Source organism: Oncorhynchus kisutch, linkage group LG16 (genome assembly GCF_002021735.2).
Source record: "Oncorhynchus kisutch isolate 150728-3 linkage group LG16, Okis_V2, whole genome shotgun sequence".
Lineage (NCBI taxonomy): Eukaryota > Metazoa > Chordata > Actinopteri > Salmoniformes > Salmonidae > Oncorhynchus > Oncorhynchus kisutch.
In genome coordinates, this window is record NC_034189.2 from 2,512,242 (window position 1) to 2,538,568 (window position 26,327).

Here is a 26,327-nt window from a genome sequence, read left to right on the forward strand (position 1 = left end):
CTGTAGGGCTGGCTCAGGGAAGAGGACGCCCCTGCCTTGCATAGTCCCGTGGGACATCTTAATTGGGCATGGGACACAAGCTAAGGCTTGATCACCCTTTAGCTGGCCACCTTTGATGAGGGTGTTTAGTGATTAAAGGCTGAAACACCCACTGATTCGAAGGCACACTACTGAGGATGTGTCCCAAAATTTACATTTTAACCCAGTCTAAGAAATAAACCTCCCATGCCACTCTGTCAACATCATGGCAAATCTCATGTGAGTGCATTCCATCTATTGGCACAATGGACAGTTTTTAACATCTCGTCCCGTGTTTTATGATTCTGATTCCATACCACCATTCATTTATATATATATATATCTCCATACTACCATTCATTTGTATGGGGGAATATCTATATATATCTCCATACTACCATTCATTTGTATGGGTTAATATCTATATATATCTCCATACCACCATTCATTTGTATGGGGGAATATCTATATATATATCTCCATACCACCATTCATTTGTATGGGTTACCTTCAGGTGAGTCCCTTGACACTTGTGGAGGTCGTAGAGTCTTCTCCCCTTTCCATAGTGGGGTCATATTAGTTTGTAGCCGAGTCTCCTCTTTCCATAGTGGGGTCATATTAGTTTGTATCTGAGTCTCATCTTTCCATAGTGGGGTCACATTAGTTTGTATCTGAGTCTCCTCTTTCCATAGTGGGGTCATATTAGTTTGTATCTGAGTCTCCTCTTTCCATAGTGGGGTCATATTAGTTTGTATCTGAGTCTCCTCTTTCCATAGTGGGGTCATATTAGTTTGTATCTGAGTCTCCTCTTTCCATAGTGGGGTCATATTAGTTTGTATCTGAGAGTCTCCTCTTTCCATAGTGGGGTCATATTAGTTTGTAGCTGAGAGTCTCCTATTTCCATAGTGGGGTCATATTTGTTTGTAGCCCAAACGGTTCAGACGGTACAGATAGAAGTTGGGTTTCTGATCCCTTGAGACTCGTAGAGCAAAACACAAAACAAAACATAGCAGATGAGGAAGTCAACATAGTGACTTCAGTGTTTACATCATGTACCATAGTGAGAGTTCTCTCTGTGTTTCAGTGTTTACATCATGTACCATAGTGATAGTTCTCTCTGTGTGTTTCAGTGTTTACATCATGTACCATAGTGATAGTTCTCTCTGTGTTTCAGTGTTTACATCATGTGCCATAGTGATAGTTATCTCTGTGTGTTTCAGTATTTACATCATGTACCATAGTGATAGTTCTCTCTGTGTGTTTCAGTGTTTACATCATGTACCATAGTGATAGTTCTCTCTGTGTTTCAGTGTTTACATCATGTACCATAGTGATAGTTATCTCTGTGTGTTTCAGTGTTTACATCATGTACCATGGTGATAGTTATCTCTGTGTGTTTCAGTATTTACATCATGTACCATAGTGATAGTTCTCTCTGTGTGTTTCAGTGTTTACATCATGTACCATAGTGATAGTTCTCTCTGTGTTTCAGTGTTTACATCATGTACCATAGTGATAGTTATCTCTGTGTGTTTCAGTGTTTACATCATGTACCATAGTGATAGTTCTCTCTGTGTGTTTCAGTGTTTACATCATGTACCATAGTGATAGTTCTCTCTGTGTTTCAGTGTTTACATCATGTACCATAGTGATAGTTATCTCTGTGTGTTTCAGTGTTTACATCATGTACCATAGTGATAGTTCTCTCTGTGTTTCAGTGTTTACATCATGTACCATAGTGATAGTTATCTCTGTGTGTTTCAGTGTTTACATCATGTACCATAGTGATAGTTCTCTCTGTGTGTTTCAGTGCTGTTGAGTACACTGGTATACTGTAGCCTCGGACAAGGTGGAGGTGAGTACATTTCTCTATATTCATCACCTGTTCTATAATAGTAACATTTCTCTATATTCATCACCTGTTCTATAATAGTAACAGTTCTCTATATTCATCACCTGTTCTATAATAGTAACATTTCTCTATATTCATCACCTGTTCTATAATAGTAACAGTTCTCTATATTCATCACCTGTTCTATAATAGTAACATTTCTCTATATTCATCACCTGTTCTATAATAGTAACAGTTCTCTATATTCATCACCTGTTCTATAATAGTAACAGTTCTCTATATTCATCACCTGTTCTATAATAGTAACAGTTCTCTATATTCATCACCTGTTCTATAATAGTAACATTTCTCTATATTCATCACCTGTTCTATAATAGTAACATTTCTCTATATTCATCACCTGTTCTATAATAGTAACATTTCTCTATATTCATCACCTGTTCTATAATAGTAACAGTTCTCTATATTCATCACCTGTTCTATAATAGTAACATTTCTCTATATTAATTTATTCATAACCCAAACTATCCCACACTACCCCACACTACCCTACACTAACCCTACCTACCGTACACTAACCTTACCTACCCCATACACTAACCCTACCTACCATACACTAACCTTACCTACCCCATACACTAACCCTACCTACCATACACTAACCCTACCTACCCCATACACTAACCCTCCCTACCCCTCCCTATCCATACTACCCCCACACTAACCCTACCTACCCCACAGTACCTCTACAGTAACCCTACCTACCCCTACCTACCCCACACTACCCCAACACTAAACCTACCTACCCCACAGTACCTCTACAGTAACCCTACCGACCCCACCTTACCCCACACTACCCCCACACTAACCCTACCTACCCCACACTACCCCCACACTAACCCTACCTACCCCACACTAACCCACACTAATCCACACTTACCCTACCTACCCCACACTACCCTTACACTAACCCTACCTATCCCACACTAACCCACACTAACCATACCTATCCCACACTACCCCACACTAACCCCCACTAACCCAAACTATCCCACACTACCCCACACTACCCTACACTAACCCTACCTACCGTACACTAACCTTACCTACCCCATACACTAACCCTACCTACCATACACTAACCTTACCTACCCCATACACTAACCCTACCTACCATACACTAACCCTACCTACCCCATACACTAACCCTCCCTACCCCTCCCTATCCATACTACCCCCACACTAACCCTACCTACCCCACAGTACCTCTACAGTAACCCTACCTACCCCTACCTACCCCACACTACCCCAACACTAAACCTACCTACCCCACAGTACCTCTACAGTAACCCTACCGACCCCACCTTACCCCACACTACCCCCACACTAACCCTACCTACCCCACACTACCCCCACACTAACCCTACCTACCCCACACTAACCCACACTAATCCACACTTACCCTACCTACCCCACACTACCCTTACACTAACCCTACCTATCCCACACTAACCCACACTAACCATACCTATCCCACACTACCCCACACTAACCCCCACTAACCCAAACTATCCCACACTACCGCACACTACCCCACACTAACCCTACCTACCCCACACTACCCCCCACACTAACCATACCTACCCCACACTAACTCTACCTACCCCTACACTAACCCTACCTACCCCACACTAACCCTACCTACCCCACACTAACCCTACCTACCCCACACTAACCATACATACCCCACACTACACCCACACTAACCCTACCTATCCCACACTAAACCTACCTACCCCACACTACCCCCACACTAACCCTACCTGCCCCGCACTAACTCTACCAAACCCTGCCTACCCCACACTAACCCCACCTACCCCACACTACCCCTACACTAACCCTACCTATGCCAACACTAACCCTACCTACCATACACTAACCCTACCTACCCCATACACTAACCCTACCTACCATACACTAACCCTACCTACCCCATACTACCCCCACAGTAAACCTACCTACCCCACAGTACCTCTACAGTAACCCTACCGACCCCCACCTTACCCCACACTATCCCCACACTAACCCTACCTACCCCACACTACCCCACACTAATCCACACTAACCCTACCCTACCCCACTCTACCCCTACACTAACCCTATCTACCCCACACTACCCCCACACTAACCCTACCTACTCCACACTACCGCACACTAACCATACCTATCCCACACTACCCCACACTAACCCACACTAACCCTACCTACCCCACATTAACCCTACCAACCCCACACTAACCCTACCTACCCCATACACTAACCATACCTACCCCATACACTAACCTTACCTACCCCATACTACCCACATACTAACCCTACCTACCCCACAGTACCTCTACAGTAACCCTACATACCCCACACTAACCCAACCTACCCCACACTACACCCACACTAACCCTACCCACCCCACACTAAACCTACCTACCCCACACTAACCCTACCTACCCCACACTAACCCCACCTACCCCTACCTACCCCACACTAACCCTACCTACCCTGCACTAACCTTACCTACCCCACACTAACCCCACACTAACCCTACCTACCCCACACTAACCCTACCTACCCCACACTAACCCTACCTACGCCTACACGAACCCTACCTACCATACACTAACCATACCTACCCCCATTCACTAACCCTACCTACCCCATACACTAACCCTACCTTCCCCTACCTAACCCATACTACCCCCACACTAACCCTACCTACCCCACAGTACCTCTACAGTAACCCTACCTACCCCACACTACCCCCCACACTAACCCTACCTTCCCCCACACTAACCCTACCTACCACACGAACCCTACCTACCATACACTATCCCTACCTACCCCATACTACCCCCCACACTAAACCTACCTACCCCACACTACCCCACACAACCCCCACACTAACCCTACCTACCCCACACTAATCCACACTAACCTACCTATCCCACAATAGCCCACACTAACCCACATTAACCCTACCTATCCCACACTACCCCATGCTAACCCACAATTACCCTACCTACCCCACTCTATCCCTACACTAAACCCTACCCTACCCCACACTACCCCCAAACTAACCCTACCTACCCCACACTAACCCTACCTACCCCTACACTAACCCTACCTACCCCACACTAGCCCTACCTACCTCACACGAACCCTACCTACCCTACCTACCACACACTACCCCCACGTTAACTCTACCTACCCCACACTAACCCTACCTTCCCCACACTAACCCTACCTACCCCACACTACCCCCACACTAATCCCACCTGCCCCACACTAACCCTACCTACCCCACACTACCCACACAACCCCCACACTACCCAACACTAACCCTACTTACCCCACACTAACCCTACCTACCTCACACTACACCCACACTAACCCGACCTACCCCACACTAAACCTACCTACCCCACACTACCCCACACTAACCCTACCAACCCCACATTAACTCTACCGAACCATACCTACCACACTAACCCTACCTACCATACACTATCCCTACCTACCCCATACTACCCCCACACTAAACCTACCTACCCCACACTACCCCCACACTAACCCTACCTACCCCACACTACCCCACACAACCCCCACACTAACCCTACCTACCCCACACTAATCCACACTAACCTACCTATCCCACAATAACCCAAACTAACCCACATTAACCCAACCTACCCCACACTAAACCCACACTAACCCTACCTACCCCACACCACCCCCACACTAACCCTACCTGCCCCGCACTAACTCTACCAAACCCTACCTACCCCACACTAACCCCACCTACCCCTACCTACCCCACACTAACCCTACCTACCCTGCACTAACCCTCCCTACCCCACACTACCCCCACACTAACCCTACCTACCCCCACACTAACCCTACCTACCCCACACTAACCCTACCTACGCCTACACGAACCCTACCTACCATACACTAACCCTACCTACCCCATACACTAACCCTACCTGCCCCATACACTAACCCTACCTTCCCCTACCTAACCCATACTACCCCCACACTAACTCTACCGACCCCACACTTCCCCCACACTAACCCTACCTACCCCACAGTACCTCTACAGTAACCCTACCTACCCCACACTACCCCCACACTAACCCTACCTACCCCCACACTAACCCTACCTACCACACTAACCCTACCTACCATACACTATCCCTACCTACCCCATACTACCCCCACACTAAACCTACCTACCCCACACTACCCCCACACTAACCCTACCTACCCCACACTACCCCACACAACCCCCACACTAACCCTACCTACCCCACACTACCCCACACAACCCCCACACTAACCCTACCTACCCCACACTAATCCACACTAACCTACCTATCCCACAATAGCCCACACTAACCCACATTAACCCTACCTATCCCACACTACCCCATGCTAACCCACAATTACCCTACCTACCCCACTCTATCCCTACACTAACCCTAGCCTACCCCACACTACCCCCAAGCTAACCCTACCTACCCCACACTAACCCTACCTACCCCTACACTAACCTTACCTACCCCATACTACCCACATACTAACCCTACCTACCCCACAGTACCTCTACAGTAACCCTACCTACCCATACCTACCCCACACTACCCCCACACTAACCCTACCTACCCCACACTAACCCTACATACCCCACACTAACCCAACATACCCCACACTACACCCACACTAATCCTACCTACCCCACACTAAACCTACCTACCCCACACCACCCCCACACTAACCCTACCTGCCCCGGACTAACTCTACCAAACCCTACCTACCCCACACTAACCCTACCTACCCTACCTACCCCACACTACCCCCACGTTAACTCTACCTACCCCACACTAACCCTACCTACCCCACACTACCCCCACACTAATCCCACCTGCCCCACACTAACCCTACCTACCCTACCTACCCCATACTATCCCCACACTAACTCTACCTACCCCACACTACCCACACACTAACCCTACCTACCCCACACTACCCCACACAACCCCCACACTACCCCACACTAACCCTACCTACCCCACACTAACCCTACCTTCCTCACACTACACCCACAAAAACCCTACCTACCCCACACTAAACCTACCTACCCCACACTAACCCTACCAACCCCACATTAACTCTACCGAACCCTAAATGCCACACTAACCCTACCTACCATACACTATCCCTACCTACCCCATACTACCCCCACACTAAACCTACCTACCCCACACTACCCCCACACTAAACCTACCTACCCCACACTACCCCACACAACCCCCACACTAACCCTACCTAACCCACACTAATCCACACTAACCTACCTATCCCACAATAACCCACACTAACCCACATTAACCCAACCTACCCCACACTAAACCCACACTAACCCTACCTACCCCACACTAAACCTACCTACCCCACACCACCCCCACACTAACCCTACCTGCCCCGCACTAACTCTACCAAACCCTACCTACCCCACACTAACCCCACCTACCCCTACCTACCCCACACTAACCCTACCTACCCTGCACTAACCCTCCCTACCCCACACTACCCCCACACTAACCCTACCTACCCCACACTAACCCTACCTACGCCTACACGAACCCTACCTACCATACACTAACCCTACCTACCCCATACACTAACCCTACCTACCCCATACACTAACCCTACCTTCCCCTACCTAACCCATACTACCCCCACACTAACTCTACCTACCCCACACTTCCCCCACACTAACCCTACCTACCCCACAGTACCCCCACACTAACCCTACCTACCCCCACACTAACCCTACCTACCACACTAACCCTACCTACCATACACTATCCCTACCTACCCCATACTACCCCCACACTAAACCTACCTACCCCACACTACCCCCACACTAAACCCTACCTACCCCACACTACCCCACACAACCCCCACACTAACCCTACCTACCCCCACACTAATCCACACTAACCTACCTATCCCACAATAGCCCACACTAACCCACATTAACCCTACCTATCCCACACTACCCCATGCTAACCCACAATTACCCTACCTACCCCACTCTATCCCTACACTAACCCTACCCTACCCCACACTACCCCCAAGCTAACCCTACCTACCCCACACTAACCCTACCTACCCCTACACTAACCCTACCTACCCCACACTAGCCCTAACTACCTCACACTAACCCTACCTACCCTACCTACCCCACACTACCCCCATGTTAACTCTACCTACCCCACACTAACCCTACCTTCCCCACACTAACCCTACCTACCCCACACTACCCCCACACTAATCCCACCTGCCCCACACTAACCCTACCTACCCTACCTGCCCCACACTATCCCCACACTAACTCTACCTACCCACACTACCCACACACTAACCCTACCTACCCCACACTACCCCACACAACCCCCACACTACCCCCACACTAACCCTACCTACCCACACTAACCCTACCTACCTCACACTACACCCACACTAACCCTACCTACCCCACACTAAACCTACCTACCCCACACTAACCATACAAACCCCACATTAACTCTACCGAACCCTACCTACCGCACTAACCCTACCTACCATACACTATCCCTACCTAACCCATACTACCCCCACACTAAACCTACCTACCCCAAACTACCCCCACACTAACCCTACCTACCCCACACTACCCCACACAACCCCCACACTAACCCTACCTACCCCACACTAATCCACACTAACCTACCTATCCCACAATAACCCACACTAACCCACATTAACCCTACCTATCCCACACTACCCCATGCTAACCCACAATTACCCTACCTACCCCACTCTATCCCTACACTAACCCGACCCTACCCCCACACTACCCCCAAACTAACCGTACCTACCCCACACTAACCCTACCTACCCCCACACTAACCCTACCTACCCCCACACTAACCCTACCTACCACACTAACCCTACCTACCATACACTATCCCTACCTACCCCATACTACCCCCACACTAAACCTACCTACCCCACACTACCCCCACACTAACCCTACCTACCCCACACTACCCCACACAACCCCCACACTAACCCTACCTACCCCACACTAATCCACACTAACCTACCTATCCCACAATAGCCCACACTAACCCACATTAACCCTACCTATCCCACACTACCCCATGCTAACCCACAATTACCCTACCTACCCCACTCTATCCCTACACTAACCCTACCCTACCCCACACTACCCCCAAGCTAACCCTACCTACCCCACACTAACCCTACCTACCCCCACACTAACCCTACCTACCCCACACTAGCCCTACCTACCTCACACTAACCCTACCTACCCTACCTACCCCACACTACCCCCACGTTAACTCTACCTACCCCACACTAACCCTACCTTCCCCACACTAACCCCACCTACCCCACACTACCCCCACACTAATCCCACCTGCCCCACACTAACCCTACCTACCCTACCTACCCCACACTATCCCCACACTAACTCTACCTACCCCACACTACCCACACACTAACCCTACCTACCCCACACTACCCCACACAACCCCCACACTACCCCACACTAACCCTACCTACCCCACACTAACCCTACCTACCCCACACTACACCCACACTAACCCTACCTACCCCACACTACCCACACTAACCCTACCTACCCCACATTAACTCTACAGAACCCTACCTACCCCACACTAACCCCACCTACCCCTACCTACACCACACTAACCCTACCTACCCTACACTAACCCTACCTACCCCACACAAACCCTATACTAATCCTACCTACCCCACACTAACCCTACCAAACCCTACCTACCCCACACTAACCCTACCTAACCCTACCTACCCCACATTAACCCTACCTACCCCTACACAAACCCTACCTACCCCACACTAGCCCTACCTACCCCACACTAACCCTACCAAACCCTACCTACCCCACACTAACCCTACCTACCCTACCTACCCCATACTACCCCCACGTTATCTCTACCTACCCCACACTAACCCTACCTTCCCCACACTAACCCTACATACCCCACACTACCCCAACACTAATTGCACCTGCCCCACACTAACTCTACCTACCCTACCTACCTGACACTATCCCCACACTAACTCTACCTACCCCACACTACCCACACACTAACCCTGCCTACCCCACACTACCCCACACAACCCCCACACTACCCCACACTAACCCTACCTACCCCACACTAACCCTACCTACCCCACACTACACCCACACTAACCCTACCTACCCCACACTAAACCTACCTACCCCACACTACCCCCACACTAACCCTACCTACCCCACTCTAACTCTACCGAACCCTACCTAGCCCACACTAACCCTACCTACCCCTACCTACCCCACACTACCCCCACACTAACCCTAACTACCCCGCACTAACTCTACCAAACCCTACCTACCCCTACACTAACCCCACCTACCCCTACCTACCCCACACTAACCCTACCTACCCTATACTAACCCTACCTACCCCACACTACCCCTATACTAATCCTACCTACCCCACACTAGCCCTACCTACCCCACAGTAACCCTACCTACCCTACCTACCCCTCACTACACCCACACTAACTATACCTACCCCACACTAACCCTACCTAACACACACTAACCCTACCTTCCCCACACTAACCCTACCTACCACACTAAACCTACCTACCATACACTAACCCTACCTACCCCCATACACTAACCCTACCTACCCCCACACTAACCCTACCTACCCCACAGTACCTCTACCGTAACCCTAGCTACCCATACCTACCCCACACTACCCCCACACTAACCCTACCTACCCCACAGTACCTCTACAGTAACCCTACCTACCCCACACTAACCTACCTACCTGACATTACCCCCACACTAACCCTACCAAACCCTACCTACCCTACACTAACCCTACCTACCCTAACTACCCCACACTACCCCCACAATAACCCTACCTACCCCACACCACCCCCACACTAACCCTACCTAACCCACACTAGCCCACACTACCCCCACACTAACTCTATCCTACCCCACACTAATCCAAACTGACCCTACCTACCCCACACTACCCCTACACTAAGCCTACCTATCCCACACTAACCCACACTAACCCTTCCTATCCCACACTACCCCACACTAACCCACACTAACCCTACCTATCCCACACTACCCCACACTACCCCCATACTAACCCACAAATCAAATCAAATCAAATGTATTTATATAGCCCTTCGTACATCAGCTGATATCTCAAAGTGCTGTACAGAAACCCAGCCTAAAACCCCAAACAGCAAGCAATGCAGGTGTAGAAGCACGGTGGCTAGGAAAAACTCCCTAGAAAGGCCAATACCTAGGAAGAAACCTAGAGAGGAACCAGGCTATGTGGGGTGGCCAGTCCTCTTCTGGCTGTGCCGGGTGGAGATTATAACAGAACATGGTCAAGATGTTCAATGTTCATAAATGACCAGCATGGTCGAATAATAATAAGGCAGAACAGTTGAAACTAGAGCAGCAGCACAGTCAGGTGGAAGTTGAAACTGGAGCAGCAGCATGGCCAGGTAGACTGGGGACAGCAAGGAGTCATCATGTCAGGTAGTCCTGGGGCATGGTCCTAGGGCTCAGGTCAGTTGAAACTGGAACAGCAGCATGTGTTCACTAACCCTACCTACCCCACACTAACCCTACCTACCCCACACTACCCCCCACCTACCCCACACTAACCCTACCTACCCTACATACCCTACACTACCCCCACACTAACTCTACCTACCCCACACTACCCCCACACTAACCCTACCTACCCCACACTAACCCACACAATCCCCACACTACCCCACACTAACCCTATACTAATCCTACCTACCCCACACTAACCCTACCAAACCCTACCTACCCCACACTAACCCTACCTAACCCTACCTACCCCACATTAACCCTACCTACCCCTACACAAACCCTACCTACCCCACACTAGCCCTACCTACCCCACACTAACCCTACCAAACCCTACCTACCCCACACTAACCCTACCTACCCTACCTACCCCATACTACCCCCACGTTATCTCTACCTACCCCACACTAACCCTACCTTCCCCACACTAACCCTACATACCCCACACTACCCCAACACTAATTGCACCTGCCCCACACTAACTCTACCTACCCTACCTACCTGACACTATCCCCACACTAACTCTACCTACCCCACACTACCCACACACTAACCCTGCCTACCCCACACTACCCCACACAACCCCCACACTACCCCACACTAACCCTACCTACCCCACACTAACCCTACCTACCCCACACTACACCCACACTAACCCTACCTACCCCACACTAAACCTACCTACCCCACACTACCCCCACACTAACCCTACCTACCCCACTCTAACTCTACCGAACCCTACCTAGCCCACACTAACCCTACCTACCCCTACCTACCCCACACTACCCCCACACTAACCCTAACTACCCCGCACTAACTCTACCAAACCCTACCTACCCCTACACTAACCCCACCTACCCCTACCTACCCCACACTAACCCTACCTACCCTATACTAACCCTACCTACCCCACACTACCCCTATACTAATCCTACCTACCCCACACTAGCCCTACCTACCCCACAGTAACCCTACCTACCCTACCTACCCCTCACTACACCCACACTAACTATACCTACCCCACACTAACCCTACCTAACACACACTAACCCTACCTTCCCCACACTAACCCTACCTACCACACTAAACCTACCTACCATACACTAACCCTACCTACCCCATACACTAACCCTACCTACCCCCACACTAACCCTACCTACCCCACAGTACCTCTACCGTAACCCTAGCTACCCATACCTACCCCACACTACCCCCACACTAACCCTACCTACCCCACAGTACCTCTACAGTAACCCTACCTACCCCACACTAAACCTACCTACCTGACATTACCCCCACACTAACCCTACCAAACCCTACCTACCCTACACTAACCCTACCTACCCTAACTACCCCACACTACCCCCACAATAACCCTACCTACCCCACACCACCCCCACACTAACCCTACCTAACCCACACTAGCCCACACTACCCCCACACTAACTCTATCCTACCCCACACTAATCCAAACTGACCCTACCTACCCCACACTACCCCTACACTAAGCCTACCTATCCCACACTAACCCACACTAACCCTTCCTATCCCACACTACCCCACACTAACCCACACTAACCCTACCTATCCCACACTACCCCACACTACCCCATACTAACCCACAAATCAAATCAAATCAAATGTATTTATATAGCCCTTCGTACATCAGCTGATATCTCAAAGTGCTGTACAGAAACCCAGCCTAAAACCCCAAACAGCAAGCAATGCAGGTGTAGAAGCACGGTGGCTAGGAAAAACTCCCTAGAAAGGCCAATACCTATGAAGAAACCTAGAGAGGAACCAGGCTATGTGGGGTGGCCAGTCCTCTTCTGGCTGTGCCGGGTGGAGATTATAACAGAACATGGTCAAGATGTTCAATGTTCATAAATGACCAGCATGGTCGAATAATAATAAGGCAGAACAGTTGAAACTAGAGCAGCAGCACAGTCAGGTGGAAGTTGAAACTGGAGCAGCAGCATGGCCAGGTAGACTGGGGACAGCAAGGAGTCATCATGTCAGGTAGTCCTGGGCATGGTCCTAGGGCTCAGGTCAGTTGAAACTGGAACAGCAGCATGTGTTCACTAACCCTACCTACCCCACACTAACCCTACCTACCCCACACTACCCCCCACCTACCCCACACTAACCCTACCTACCCTACATACCCTACACTACCCCCACACTAACTCTACCTACCCCACACTACCCCCACACTAACCCTACCTACCCCACACTAACCCACACAATCCCCACACTACCCCACACTAACCCTGCCTACCCCACACTACCCCACACTAATCCACACTAACCCTACCTATCCCACACTAACCCACACTAACCCTACCTATCCCACACTACCCACACTAACCCACACTAACTCTACCTGTCCCACACTACCCTATGCTAACCCACACTAACCCTACCTTCCCCACTCTACCCCCACACTAACCCTACCCTACTCCACACTAACCCTACCTACCCAACACTAACACTACCTACACCTACACTAACCCTACCTACCCAACACTAACCCTACCTACCCCACACTAAACCTACCTACCCCACACTATCCCCACACTAACCCTACCTACCCCACACTAACTCTACCAAACCCTACCTACCCCACACTAACCCTACCTACCCCACACCACCCCCCACACTAACTCTACCTACCCACACAACCCCACACTACCCCCCACTAACCCTACCTACCCCACACTAACCCTACCTACCCCACACTACCTCCACACTAACCCTACCTGCCCCACACTAACCCTACCTACCCCACACTACCCCCACACAAACACTACCTACCCACACAACCCCACACTACCCCACACTAACCCTACCTACCCCACACTACCCCTACCTACCCCACACTACCCCTACACTAACCCTACCTATCCCACACTAACCCACACTAACCCTACCTATCCCACACTAACCCACACTAACCCTACTTACCCCACACTACCCCCACACAAACCCTACCTACCCACACAACCCCACACTACCCCACACTAACCCTACCTACCCCACAAAACCCCTACCTACCCCACACTACCCCCACACTAACCCTACCTATCCCACACTAACCCACACTAACCCTACCTATCCCACACTAACCCACACTAACCCTACTTACCCCACACTACCCCCACACTAACCCTACCTACCCCACACAACCCCACACTACCCCACACTAACCCTACCTACCCCACACTACCCCTACCTACCCCACACTACCCCCACACTAACCCTACCTATCCCACACTAACCCTACACTAACCCTACCTATCCCACACTAACCCACACTAACCCTACCTATCCTACACTAATCCACACTAACCCTACCTATCCCACACTACCCCCACACTAACCCTACCTACCCCACAAAACCCCTACCTACCCCACACTACCCCCCACACTAACCCTACCTATCCCACACTAACCCACACTAACCCTACCTATCCCACACTAACCCACACTAACCCTACTTACCCCACACTACCCCACACTAACCCTACCTATCCCACACTGACCCACACTAACCCTACTTACCCCACACTACCCCCACACTAACCCTACCTACCCCACACTAACCCACACTAACTCTACCTATCCCACACTAACCCACACTAACCCTACCTATCCCACACTGACCCACACTAACCCTACTTACCCCACACTACCCCCACACTAACCCTACCTACCCCACACTAACCCACACTAACCCTACCTATCCCACACTAACCCACACTAACCCTACCTATCCCACACTGACCCACAGTAACCCTACTTACCCCACACTACCCCCACACTAACCCTACCTACCCCACACAACCCCACACTACCCCACACTAACCCTACCTACCCCACACTACCCCTACCTACCCCACACTACCCCCACACTAACCCTACCTATCCCACACTAACCCTACACTAACCCTACCTATCCCACACTAACCCACACTAACCCTACCTATCCTACACTAATCCACACTAACCCTACCTATCCTACACTAATCCACACTAACCCTACCTATCCCACACTACCCCCACACTAACTCTACCTACACCGTCCCAGTAATTACAGAGGGGCGGCAGGTAGCCTAGTGGTTAGGAGAGTAACCTACCCTCATCACTAGGTTAAACAGCTAGAGAATAGCCTCTCTGCTATGTTTCAGCATCTCTGTTAGAATAAAAAGCCTTGTCTCCAGATCTCAGGATAGTATCCTCCCCTCATCACCAGGTTAAACAGCTAGGGAATAGCCTCTCTGCTGTGTTTCAGCATCTCTGTTAGAATATACAAATGTTACTTTAGATGACCTCTCTCTCTCTCTCTCTCTTTCTCTCTCAGATCTCTCTCTTACTGCCTCTCTGAGTGTCAGTCCTGACAGATCTCAGTTCTTTGAATATGAGTCTGTCTCTCTGAGCTGTGAGGATCAGGGGAACTCTGCTGGATGGAGAGTGATGAGGAACGCAGAGAGAGGGAATGTTTCAGAGTGTAATACTGACTGGGGAAAACAACAAGGGTCTTCATGCATCGTGTCACTAATACTATCATACAGTGGAGTGTACTGGTGTGAGTCTGGGTCTGGAGAACACAGCAATGCTGTCAACATCACAGTACATGGTATGTCCACAAACACCATCTACTAACATTATAGTGTTTAGTGGTTCATCTGGTTTCAGATAGCTGATGTTATGTTTATATATGATGTTTATATATTATATACAGCTGGAGCTGTGATCCTGGAGAGACCTGTTTATATATTATATACAGCTGGAGCTGTGATCCTGGAGAGACCTGTTTATATATTATATACAGCTGGAGCTGTGATCCTGGAGAGGCCTGTTTATATATTATATACAGCTGGAGCTGTGATCCTGGAGAGGCCTGTTTATATATTATATACAGCTGGAGCTGTGATCCTGGAGAGACCTGTTTATATATTATATACAGCTGGAGCTGTGTTCCTGGAGAGACCTGTTTATATATGATGTTTATATATTATATACAGCTGGTGCTGTGATCCTGGAGAGCCCTGCCCTTCCTGTCACTGAGGGAGATTCTGTGACTCTGCGCTGCAGACATCAGGGAACTCTCTCTAACCTCACAGCTGATTTCTACAAAGATGGATCCCTGATCAGGAATGCGACTACAGGAGAGATGACCATCCCTGCAGTATCCAAGTCAGATGAAGGACTCTACAAGTGTACCAACTCTAAAGGAGAATCACCAGAGAGCTGGATGACTGTGGCAGGTGAGAAGATGAGAAACGTTGACATTCAGATTATCTGGTTCTTCTTTACACTGTTAAGAGGTGCTGAAACCTGCATTATAAACTGGGTGGTTCTTCTTTACACTGTTAAGAGGTGCTAAAACCTGCATTATAAACTGGGTGGTTCTTCTTTACACTGTTAAGAGGTGCTGAAACCTGCCTTATAAACTGGGTGGTTCTTCTTTACACTGTTAAGAGGTGCTGAAACCTGCATTATAAACTGGGTGGTTCTTCTTTACACTGTTAAGAGGTGCTGAAACCTGCATTATAAACTGGGTGGTTCTTCTTTACACTGTTAAGAGGTGCTGAAACCTGCATTATAAACTGGGTGGATCTTCTTTACACTGTTAAGAGGTGCTGAAACCTGCATTATAAACTGGGTGGTTCTTCTTTACACTGTTAAGAGGTGCTGAAACCTGCATTATAAACTGGGTGGTTCTTCTTTACACTGTTAAGAGGTGCTGAAACCTGCATTATAAACTGGGTGGTTCTTCTTTACACTGTTAAGAGGTGCTGAAACCTGCATTATAAACTGGGTGGTTCTTCTTTACACTGTTAAGAGGTGCTGAAACCTGCATTATAAACTGGGTGGTTCTTCTTTACACTGTTAAGAGGTGCTGAAACCTGCATTATAAACTGGGTGGTTCTTCTTTACACTGTTAAGAGGTGCTGAAACCTGCATTATAAACTGGGTGGTTCTTCTTTACACTGTTAAGAGGTGCTGAAACCTGCATTATAAACTGGGTGGTTCTTCTCTACACTGTTAAGAGGTGCTGAAACCTGCATTATAAACTGGGTGGTTCTTCTCTACACTGTTAAGAGGTGCTGAAACCTGCATTATAAACTGGGTGGTTCTTCTCTACACTGTTAAGAGGTGCTGAAACCTGCATTATAAACTGGGTGGTTCTTCTTTACACTGTTAAGAGGTGCTGAAACCTGCATTATAAACTGGGTGGTTCTTCTTTACACTGTTAAGAGGTGCTGAAACCTGCATTATAAACTGGGTGGTTATTCTTTACACTGTTAAGAGGTGCTGAAACCTGCATTATAAACTGGGTGGTTCTTCTTTACACTGTTAAGAGGTGCTGAAACCTGCATTATAAACTGGGTGGTTATTCTTTACACTGTTAAGAGGTGCTGAAACCTGCATTATAAACTGGGTGGTTCTTCTCTACACTGTTAAGAGGTGCTGAAACCTGCATTATAAACTGGGTGGTTCTTCTTTACACTGTTAAGAGGTGCTGAAACCTGCATTATAAACTGGGTGGTTATTCTTTACACTGTTAAGAGGTGCTGAAACCTGCATTATAAACTGGGTGGTTCTTCTTTACACTGTTAAGAGGTGCTGAAACCTGCATTATAAACTGGGTGGATCTTCTTTACACTGTTAAGAGGTGCTGAAACCTGCATTATAAACTGGGTGGTTCTTCTTTACACTGTTAAGAGGTGCTGAAACCTGCATTATAAACTGGGTGGTTCTTCTTTACACTGTTAAGAGGTGCTGAAACCTGCATTATAAACTGGGTGGTTCTTATTTACACTGTTAAGAGGTGCTGAAACCTGCATTATAAACTGGGTGGTTCTTATTTACACTGTTAAGAGGTGCTGAAACCTGCATTATAAAGTGGGTGGTTCCAGGTTCATCATGAGTGATACATTCAATTCATAAAAGTTCTTATCTCTGATTGATCAATATAAGTAACTCATACTGTGCGTCTAAGATCACAGTTTCTAACTATTTACTTTGTTGTTTCCTCTGGTGTTTTTCAAGCTACCACCCCCCCTCCCACCCACCCCTCCTCCTCTCTCCCCTCCACTCTCCTCCTCTCTCTGTCTGTCTCTGGGTTGGTGGCTGCTCTCTCCATCTCTCTGATCATTCTACTGGTCCTGTTCTGCAAGAGGAACAAAGATGTAGCTGCTGAACCCAGAGATGTTACGTATGCTGACGTCAGAATCATACAGGACCCAGAACCCAGGAGAAGGAGAGGTACACACACACACACACACACACACACACACACACACACAGTACAATGTCTTTATGTCTTCAACCCGTTGTCTCGTCTCCTCCAGAGAAATCTCCAGGAGCTGATCCAGTCTACTCTGCAGTGAAGACCTCTAACACCACAGGTACTGTAGTACTGTATAACACTATAACACCACAGGTACTGTAATACTGTATAACACCACAGGTACTGTAATACTGTATAACACTATAACATCACAGGTACTGTAATACTGTATAACACCACAGGTACTGTAATACTGTATAACACTATAACACCACAGGTACTGTAATACTGTATAACACTATAACACCACAGGTACTGTAATACTGTATAACACCACAGGTACTGTAATACTGTATAACACTATAACATCACAGGTACTGTAATACTGTATAACACCACAGATAATGTATAACACCACAGGTACTGTAATACTGTATAATACTATAACACCACAGGTACTGTAGTACTGTATAACACTATAACACCACAGGTACTGTAATACTGTATAACACCACAGGTACTATAATACTGTAAAATACTATAACACCACAGGTACTATAATACTGTATAACACTATAACACCACAGGTACTGTAATACTGTATAACACTATAACACCACAGGTACTGTAATACTGTATAACACCACAGGTACTATAATACTGTATAACACCACAGGTACTATAATACTGTATAATACTATAACACCACAGGTACTATAATACTGTATAACACTATAACACCACAGGTACTATAATACTGTATAACACTATAACACCACAGGTACTGTAATACTGTATAACACTATAACACCACAGGTACTATAATACTGTATAACACTCCAACACCACAGGTACTGTAATACTGTATAACACTCCAACACCACAGGTACTGTAAAACTGTATAACACTATAACACCACAGGTACTGTAATACTGTATAACACTATAACACCACAGGTACTGTAATGCTGTATAACACTCCAACACCACAGGTACTGTAATACTGTATAACACTATAACACCACAGGTACTGTAATACTGTATAACACTATAACACCACAGGTACTGTAATACTGTATAACACTATAACACCACAGGTACTGTAATACTGTATAACACTATAACACCACAGGTACTGTAGTACTGTATAACACTATAACACCACAGGTACTGTAATACTGTATAACACCACAGGTACTGTAGTACTGTATAACACTATAACACCACAGGTACTGTAGTACTGTATAACACTATAACACCACAGGTACTATAATACACTCCAACATACAGCTGTTGGTCCAGTCTGTGTTAATATCCTCTCTCTCTCCTGTGTTTAGTTCCAGGTGGATCTGGTCCAGTCTGTGTTAGTATCCTCTCTCTCTCCTGTGTTTAGTTCCAGGTGGATCTGGTCCAGTCTGTATTAATCTCCTCTCTCTCTCCTGTGTTTAGTTCCAGGTGGATCTGGTCCAATCTGTGTTAATATCCTCTCTCTCTCTTGTGTTTAGTTCCAGGTGGATCTTGTCCAGTCTGTGTTAGTATCCTCTCTCTCTCCTGTGTTTAGTTCCAGGTGGAGCTGGTCCAGTCTGTTTTAATATCCTCTCTCTCTCCTGTGTTTAGTTCCAGGTGGAGCTGGTCCAGTCTGTGTTAATATCCTCTCTCTCTCCTGTGTTTAGTTCCAGGTGGATCTGGTCCAGTCTGTGTTAATATCCTCTCTCTCTCTCCTGTGTTTAGTTCCACGTGGATCTGGTCCAGTCTGTGTTAATATCCTCTCTCTCTCTCTACTGTGTTTAGTTCCAGGTGGATCTTGTCCAGTCTGTGTTAATATCCTCTCTCTCTCTCTACTGTGTTTAGTTCCAGGTGGATCTGGTCCAGTCTGTGTTAATATCCTCTCTCTCTCTCTACTGTGTTTAGTTCCAGGTGGATCTGGTCCAGTCTGTGTTAGTATCCTCTCTCTCTCCTGTGTTTAGTTCCAGGTGGAGCTGGTCCAGTCTGTGTTAATATCCTCTCTCTCTCTCTCTCTACTGTGTTTAGTTCCAGGTGGATCTGGTCCAGTCTGTGTTAATATCCTCTCTCTCTCTCTACTGTGTTTAGTTCCAGGTGGATCTGGTCCAGTCTGTGTTAATATCCTCTCTCTCTCTTGTGTTTAGTTCCAGGTGGATCTTGTCCAGTCTGTGTTAGTATCCTCTCTCTCTCCTGTGTTTAGTTCAAGGTGGAGCTGGTCCAGTCTGTGTTAATCTCCTCTCTCTCTCCTGTGTTTAGTTCCAGGTGGATCTTGTCCAGTCTGTGTTAATATCCTCTCTCTCTCCTGTGTTTAGTTCCAGGTGGATCTGGTCCAGTCTGTGTTAATATCCTCTCTCTCTCCTGTGTTTAGTTCCAGGTGGATCTGGTCCAGTCTGTGTTAGTATCCTCTCTCTCTCCTGTGTTTACTTCCAGGTGGATCTGGTCCAGTCTGTGTTAATCTCCTCTCTCTCTCCTGTGTTTACTTCCAGGTGGATCTGGTCCAGTCTGTGTTAATATCCTCTCTCTCTCTTGTGTTTAGTTCCAGGTGGATCTGGTCCAGTCTGTGTTAATCTCCTCTCTGTCTCTTGTGTTTAGTTCCAGGTGGATCTGGTCCAGTCTGTGTTAATATCCTCTCTCTCTCTTGTGTTTAGTTCCAGGTGGATCTGGTCCAGTCTGTGTTAGTATCCTCTCTCTCTCCTGTGTTTAGTTCCAGGTGGAGCTGGTCCAGTCTGTGTTAATATCCTCTCTCTCTCTTGTGTTTAGTTCCAGGTGGATCTGGTCCAGTCTGTGTTAGTATCCTCTCTCTCTCCTGTGTTTAGTTCCAGGTGGAGCTGGTCCAGTCTGCGTTAATATCCTCTCTCTCTCTCTCTCTCTCTCTCTCTATCTCTCTCTCTACTGTGTTTAGTTCCAGGTGGATCTGGTCCAGTCTGTGTTAATATCCTCTCTCTCTCTCTACTGTGTTTAGTTCCAGGTGGATCTGGTCCAGTCTGTGTTAATATCCTCTCTCTCTCTCTACTGTGTTTAGTTCCAGGTGGATCTTGTCCAGTCTGTGTTAATATCCTCTCTCTCTCTCTCTCTCTCTACTGTGTTTAGTTCCAGGTGGATCTGGTCCAGTCTGTGTTAATATCCTCTCTCTCTCCTGTGTTTAGTTCCAGGTGGATCTGGTCCAGTATGTGTTAATATCCTCTCTCTCTCCTGTGTTTAGTTCCAGATGGATCTGGTCCAGTCTGTGTTAATATCCTCTCTCTCTCTTGTGTTTAGTTCCAGGTGGATCTGGTCCAGTCTGTGTTAATCTCCTCTCTGTCTCTTGTGTTTAGTTCCAGGTGGATCTGGTCCAGTCTGTGTTAATATCCTCTCTCTCTCTTGTGTTTAGTTCCAGGTGGATCTGGTCCAGTCTGTGTTAATATCCTCTCTCTCTCCTGTGTTTAGTTCAAGGTGGAGCTGGTCCAGTCTGTGTTAATCTCCTCTCTCTCTCCTGTGTTTAGTTCCAGGTGGATCTTGTCCAGTCTGTGTTAATATCCTCTCTCTCTCCTGTGTTTAGTTCCAGGTGGATCTGGTCCAGTCTGTGTTAATATCCTCTCTCTCTCTCTACTGTGTTTAGTTCCAGGTGGATCTGGTCCAGTCTGTGTTAATGTCCTCTCTCTCTCTTGTGTTTAGTTCCAGGTGGATCTGGTCCAGTCTGTGTTAGTATCCTCTCTCTCTCCTGTGTTTAGTTCCAGGTGGATCTGGTCCAGTCTGTGTTAGTATCCTCTCTCTCTCCTGTGTTTAGTTCCAGGTGGATCTGGTCCAGTCTGTGTTAATATCCTCTCTCTCTCTCTCTCTCTCTCTCTCTCTCTCTCTCTCTCTCTCTCTCTACTGTGTTTTGTTCCAGGTGGATCTGGTCCATTCTGTGTTAATCTCCTCTCTGTCTCTTGTGTTTAGTTCCAGGTGGATCTGGTCCAGTCTGTGTTAATATCCTCTCTCTCTCTCTTGTGTTTAGTTCCAGGTGGATCTGGTCCAGTCTGTGTTAGTATCCTCTCTCTCTCCTGTGTTTAGTTCCAGGTGTATCTGGTCCAGTCTGTGTTAATATCCTCTCTCTCTCCTGTGTTTAGTTCCAGGTGGATCCGGTCCCGTTGATGTGACCTATGCTGACATCAACCACACAGAGAAGAGACAACACAACAGGAGGAGAGGTAGGAAGAAGGGAGAGACCAACAACACTTCCCTAAATAATGTCGTCTTTCTGAAGTAAATATGTTTTTAACATGTCACTAGTTGTAACCTGCTTTTGTGTTTCTTTCAGAGAAGGCCGTTCCAGACCCTGTCTACTCAGCAGTAAAGACAGACAGAGATACAGGTCAAAAGGTCGTTCCAGACCCTGTCTACTCAGCAGTGAAGACAGACAGAGATACAGGTCAAAAGGTCGTTCCAGACCCTGTCTACTCAGCGGTGAAGACAGATAGACAGAGATACAGGTCAGAAGGTCGTCCCAGCATAAAAAATAACTAGCTCACTATTTTTTCAGATTTTCAGACAAATGAAGCACTGTGTATTTTTTTTATTTATTTTATTTATTTTACCTTTATTTAACCAGGTAGGCAAGTTGAGAACAAGTTCTCATTTACAATTGCGACCTGGCCAAGATAAAGCAAAGCAGTTCGACAGATAAAACGACACAGAGTTACACATGGAGTAAAAACAAACATACAGTCAATAATGCAGTATAAACAAGTCTATATACAATGTGAGCAAATGAGGTGAGAAGGGAGGTAAAGGCAAAAAAAGGCCATGATGGCAAAGTAAATACAATATAGCAAGTAAAATACTGGAATGGTAGTTTTGCAATGGAAGAATGTGCAAAGTAGAAATAAAAAAATAATGGGGTGCAAAGGAGCAAAATAAATAAATAAATAAAAATTAAATACAGTTGGGAAAGAGGTAGTTGTTTGGGCTAAATTTTAGGTGGGCTATGTACAGGTGCAGTAATCTGTGAGCTGCTCTGACAGTTGGTGCTTAAAGCTAGTGAGGGAGATAAGTGTTTCCAGTTTCAGAGATTTTTGTAGTTCGTTCCAGTCATTGGCAGCAGAGAACTGGAAGGAGAGGCGGCCAAAGAAAGAATTGGTCTTGGGGGTGACTAGAGAGATATACCTGCTGGAGCGTGTGCTACAGGTGGGAGATGCTATGGTGACCAGCGAGCTGAGATAAGGGGGGACTTTACCTAGCAGGGTCTTGTAGATGACATGGAGCCAGTGGGTTTGGCGACGAGTATGAAGCGAGGGCCAGCCAACGAGAGCGTACAGGTCGCAATGGTGGGTAGTATATGGGGCTTTGGTGATAAAACGGATTGCACTGTGATAGACTGCATCCAATTTGTTGAGTAGGGTATTGGAGGCTATTTTGTAAATGACATCGCCAAAGTCGAGGATTGGTAGGATGGTCAGTTTTACAAGGGTATGTTTGGCAGCATGAGTGAAGGATGCTTTGTTGCGAAATAGGAAGCCAATTCTAGATTTAACTTTGGATTGGAGATGTTTGATATGGGTCTGGAAGGAGAGTTTACAGTCTAACCAGACACCTAAGTATTTGTAGTTGTCCACGTATTCTAAGTCAGAGCCGTCCAGAGTAGTGATGTTGGACAGGCGGGTAGGTGCAGGTAGCGATCGGTTGAAGAGCATGCATTTAGTTTTACTTGTATTTAAGAGCAATTGGAGGCCACGGAAGGAGAGTTGTATGGCATTGAAGCTTGCCTGGAGGGTTGTTAACACAGTGTCCAAAGAAGGGCCGGAAGTATACAGAATGGTGTCGTCTGCGTAGAGGTGGATCAGGGACTCACCAGCAGCAAGAGCGACCTCATTGATGTATACAGAGAAGAGAGTCGGTCCAAGAATTGAACCCTGTGGCACCCCCATAGAGACTGCCAGAGGTCCGGACAGCAGACCCTCCGACTTGACACACTGAACTCTATCAGAGAAGTAGTTGGTGAACCAGGCGAGGCAATCATTTGAGAAACCAAGGCTGTCGAGTCTGCCGATGAGGATATGGTGATTGACAGAGTCGAAAGCCTTGGCCAGATCAATGAATACGGCTGCACAGTAATGTTTCTTATCGATGGCGGTTAAGATATCGTTTAGGACCTTGAGCGTGGCTGAGGTGCACCCATGACCAGCTCTGAAACCAGATTGCATAGCAGAGAAGGTATGGTGAGATTCGAAATGGTCGGTAATCTGTTTGTTGACTTGGCTTTCGAAGACCTTAGAAAGGCACGGTAGGATAGATATAGGTCTGTAGCAGTTTGGGTCAAGAGTGTCCCCCCCTTTGAAGAGGGGGATGACCGCAGCTGCTTTCCAATCTTTGGGAATCTCAGACGACACGAAAGAGAGGTTGAACAGGCTAGTAATAGGGGTGGCAACAATTTCAGCAGATAATTTTAGAAAGAAAGGGTCCAGATTGTCTAGCCCGGGTGATTTGTAGGGGTCCAGATTTTGCAGCTCTTTCAGAACATCAGCTGAATGGATTTGGGAGAAGGAGAAATGGGGAAGGCTTGGGCGAGTTGCTGTTGGGGGTGCAGTGCTGTTGTCCGGGGTAGGAGTAGCCAGGTGGAAAGCATGGCCAGCCGTAGAAAAATGCTTATTGAAATTCTCAATTATGGTGGATTTATCAGTGGTGACAGTGTTTCCTATCTTCAGTGCAGTGGGCAGCTGGGAGGAGGTGTTCTTATTCTCCATGGACTTTACAGTGTCCCAGAACTTTTTTGAGTTAGTGTTGCAGGAAGCAAATTTCTGCTTGAAAAAGCTAGCCTTGGCTTTTCTAACTGCCTGTGTATAATGATTTCTAGCTTCCCTGAACAGCTGCATATCACGGGGGCTGTTCGATGCTAATGCAGAACGCCATAGGATGTTTTTGTGTTGGTTAAGGGCAGTCAGGTCTGGGGAGAACCAAGGGCTATATCTGTTCCTGGTTCTAAATTTCTTGAATGGGGCATGTTTATTTAAGATGGTTAGGAAGGCATTTTTAAAAAATATCCAGGCATCCTCTACTGACGGGATGAGATCAATATCCTTCCAGGATACCCCGGCCAGGTCGATTAGAAAGGCCTGCTCGCAGAAGTGTTTCAGGGAGCGTTTTACAGTGATGAGTGGAGGTCGTTTGACCGCTGACCCATTACGGATGCAGGCAATGAGGCAGTGATCGCTGAGATCTTGGTTGAAGACAGCAGAGGTGTATTTAGAGGGGAAGTTGGTTAGGATGATATCTATGAGGGTGCCCGTGTTTAAGGTTTTGGGGAGGTACCTGGTAGGTTCATTGATTATTTGTGTGAGATTGAGGGCATCAAGTTTAGATTGTAGGATGGCTGGGGTGTTAAGCATGTTCCAG

General features: G+C 47.6%; 1 protein-coding gene across 2 annotated transcripts in view; it reads left to right on the forward strand.

The window, feature by feature from the left end:
- LOC109885699 (low affinity immunoglobulin gamma Fc region receptor II) overlaps window positions 1-26,327 on the forward strand; it is a 47,488-nt gene that overhangs the window by 2,346 nt on the left and 18,815 nt on the right. The window contains exons 2-8 of one of the 2 annotated variants that reach the window (XM_031791556.1): window positions 1,829-1,873; window positions 16,039-16,314; window positions 16,703-16,945; window positions 18,735-18,950; window positions 19,037-19,093; window positions 23,066-23,146; window positions 23,257-23,428. In XM_031791556.1, coding sequence (XP_031647416.1) covers window positions 1,829-1,873; window positions 16,039-16,314; window positions 16,703-16,945; window positions 18,735-18,950; window positions 19,037-19,093; window positions 23,066-23,146; window positions 23,257-23,428 — 1,090 coding nt within the window. The remainder of the gene's footprint in view (window positions 1-1,828; window positions 1,874-16,038; window positions 16,315-16,702; window positions 16,946-18,734; window positions 18,951-19,036; window positions 19,094-23,065; window positions 23,147-23,256; window positions 23,429-26,327) is intronic. The other variant, XM_031791557.1, reaches the window with a different exon arrangement.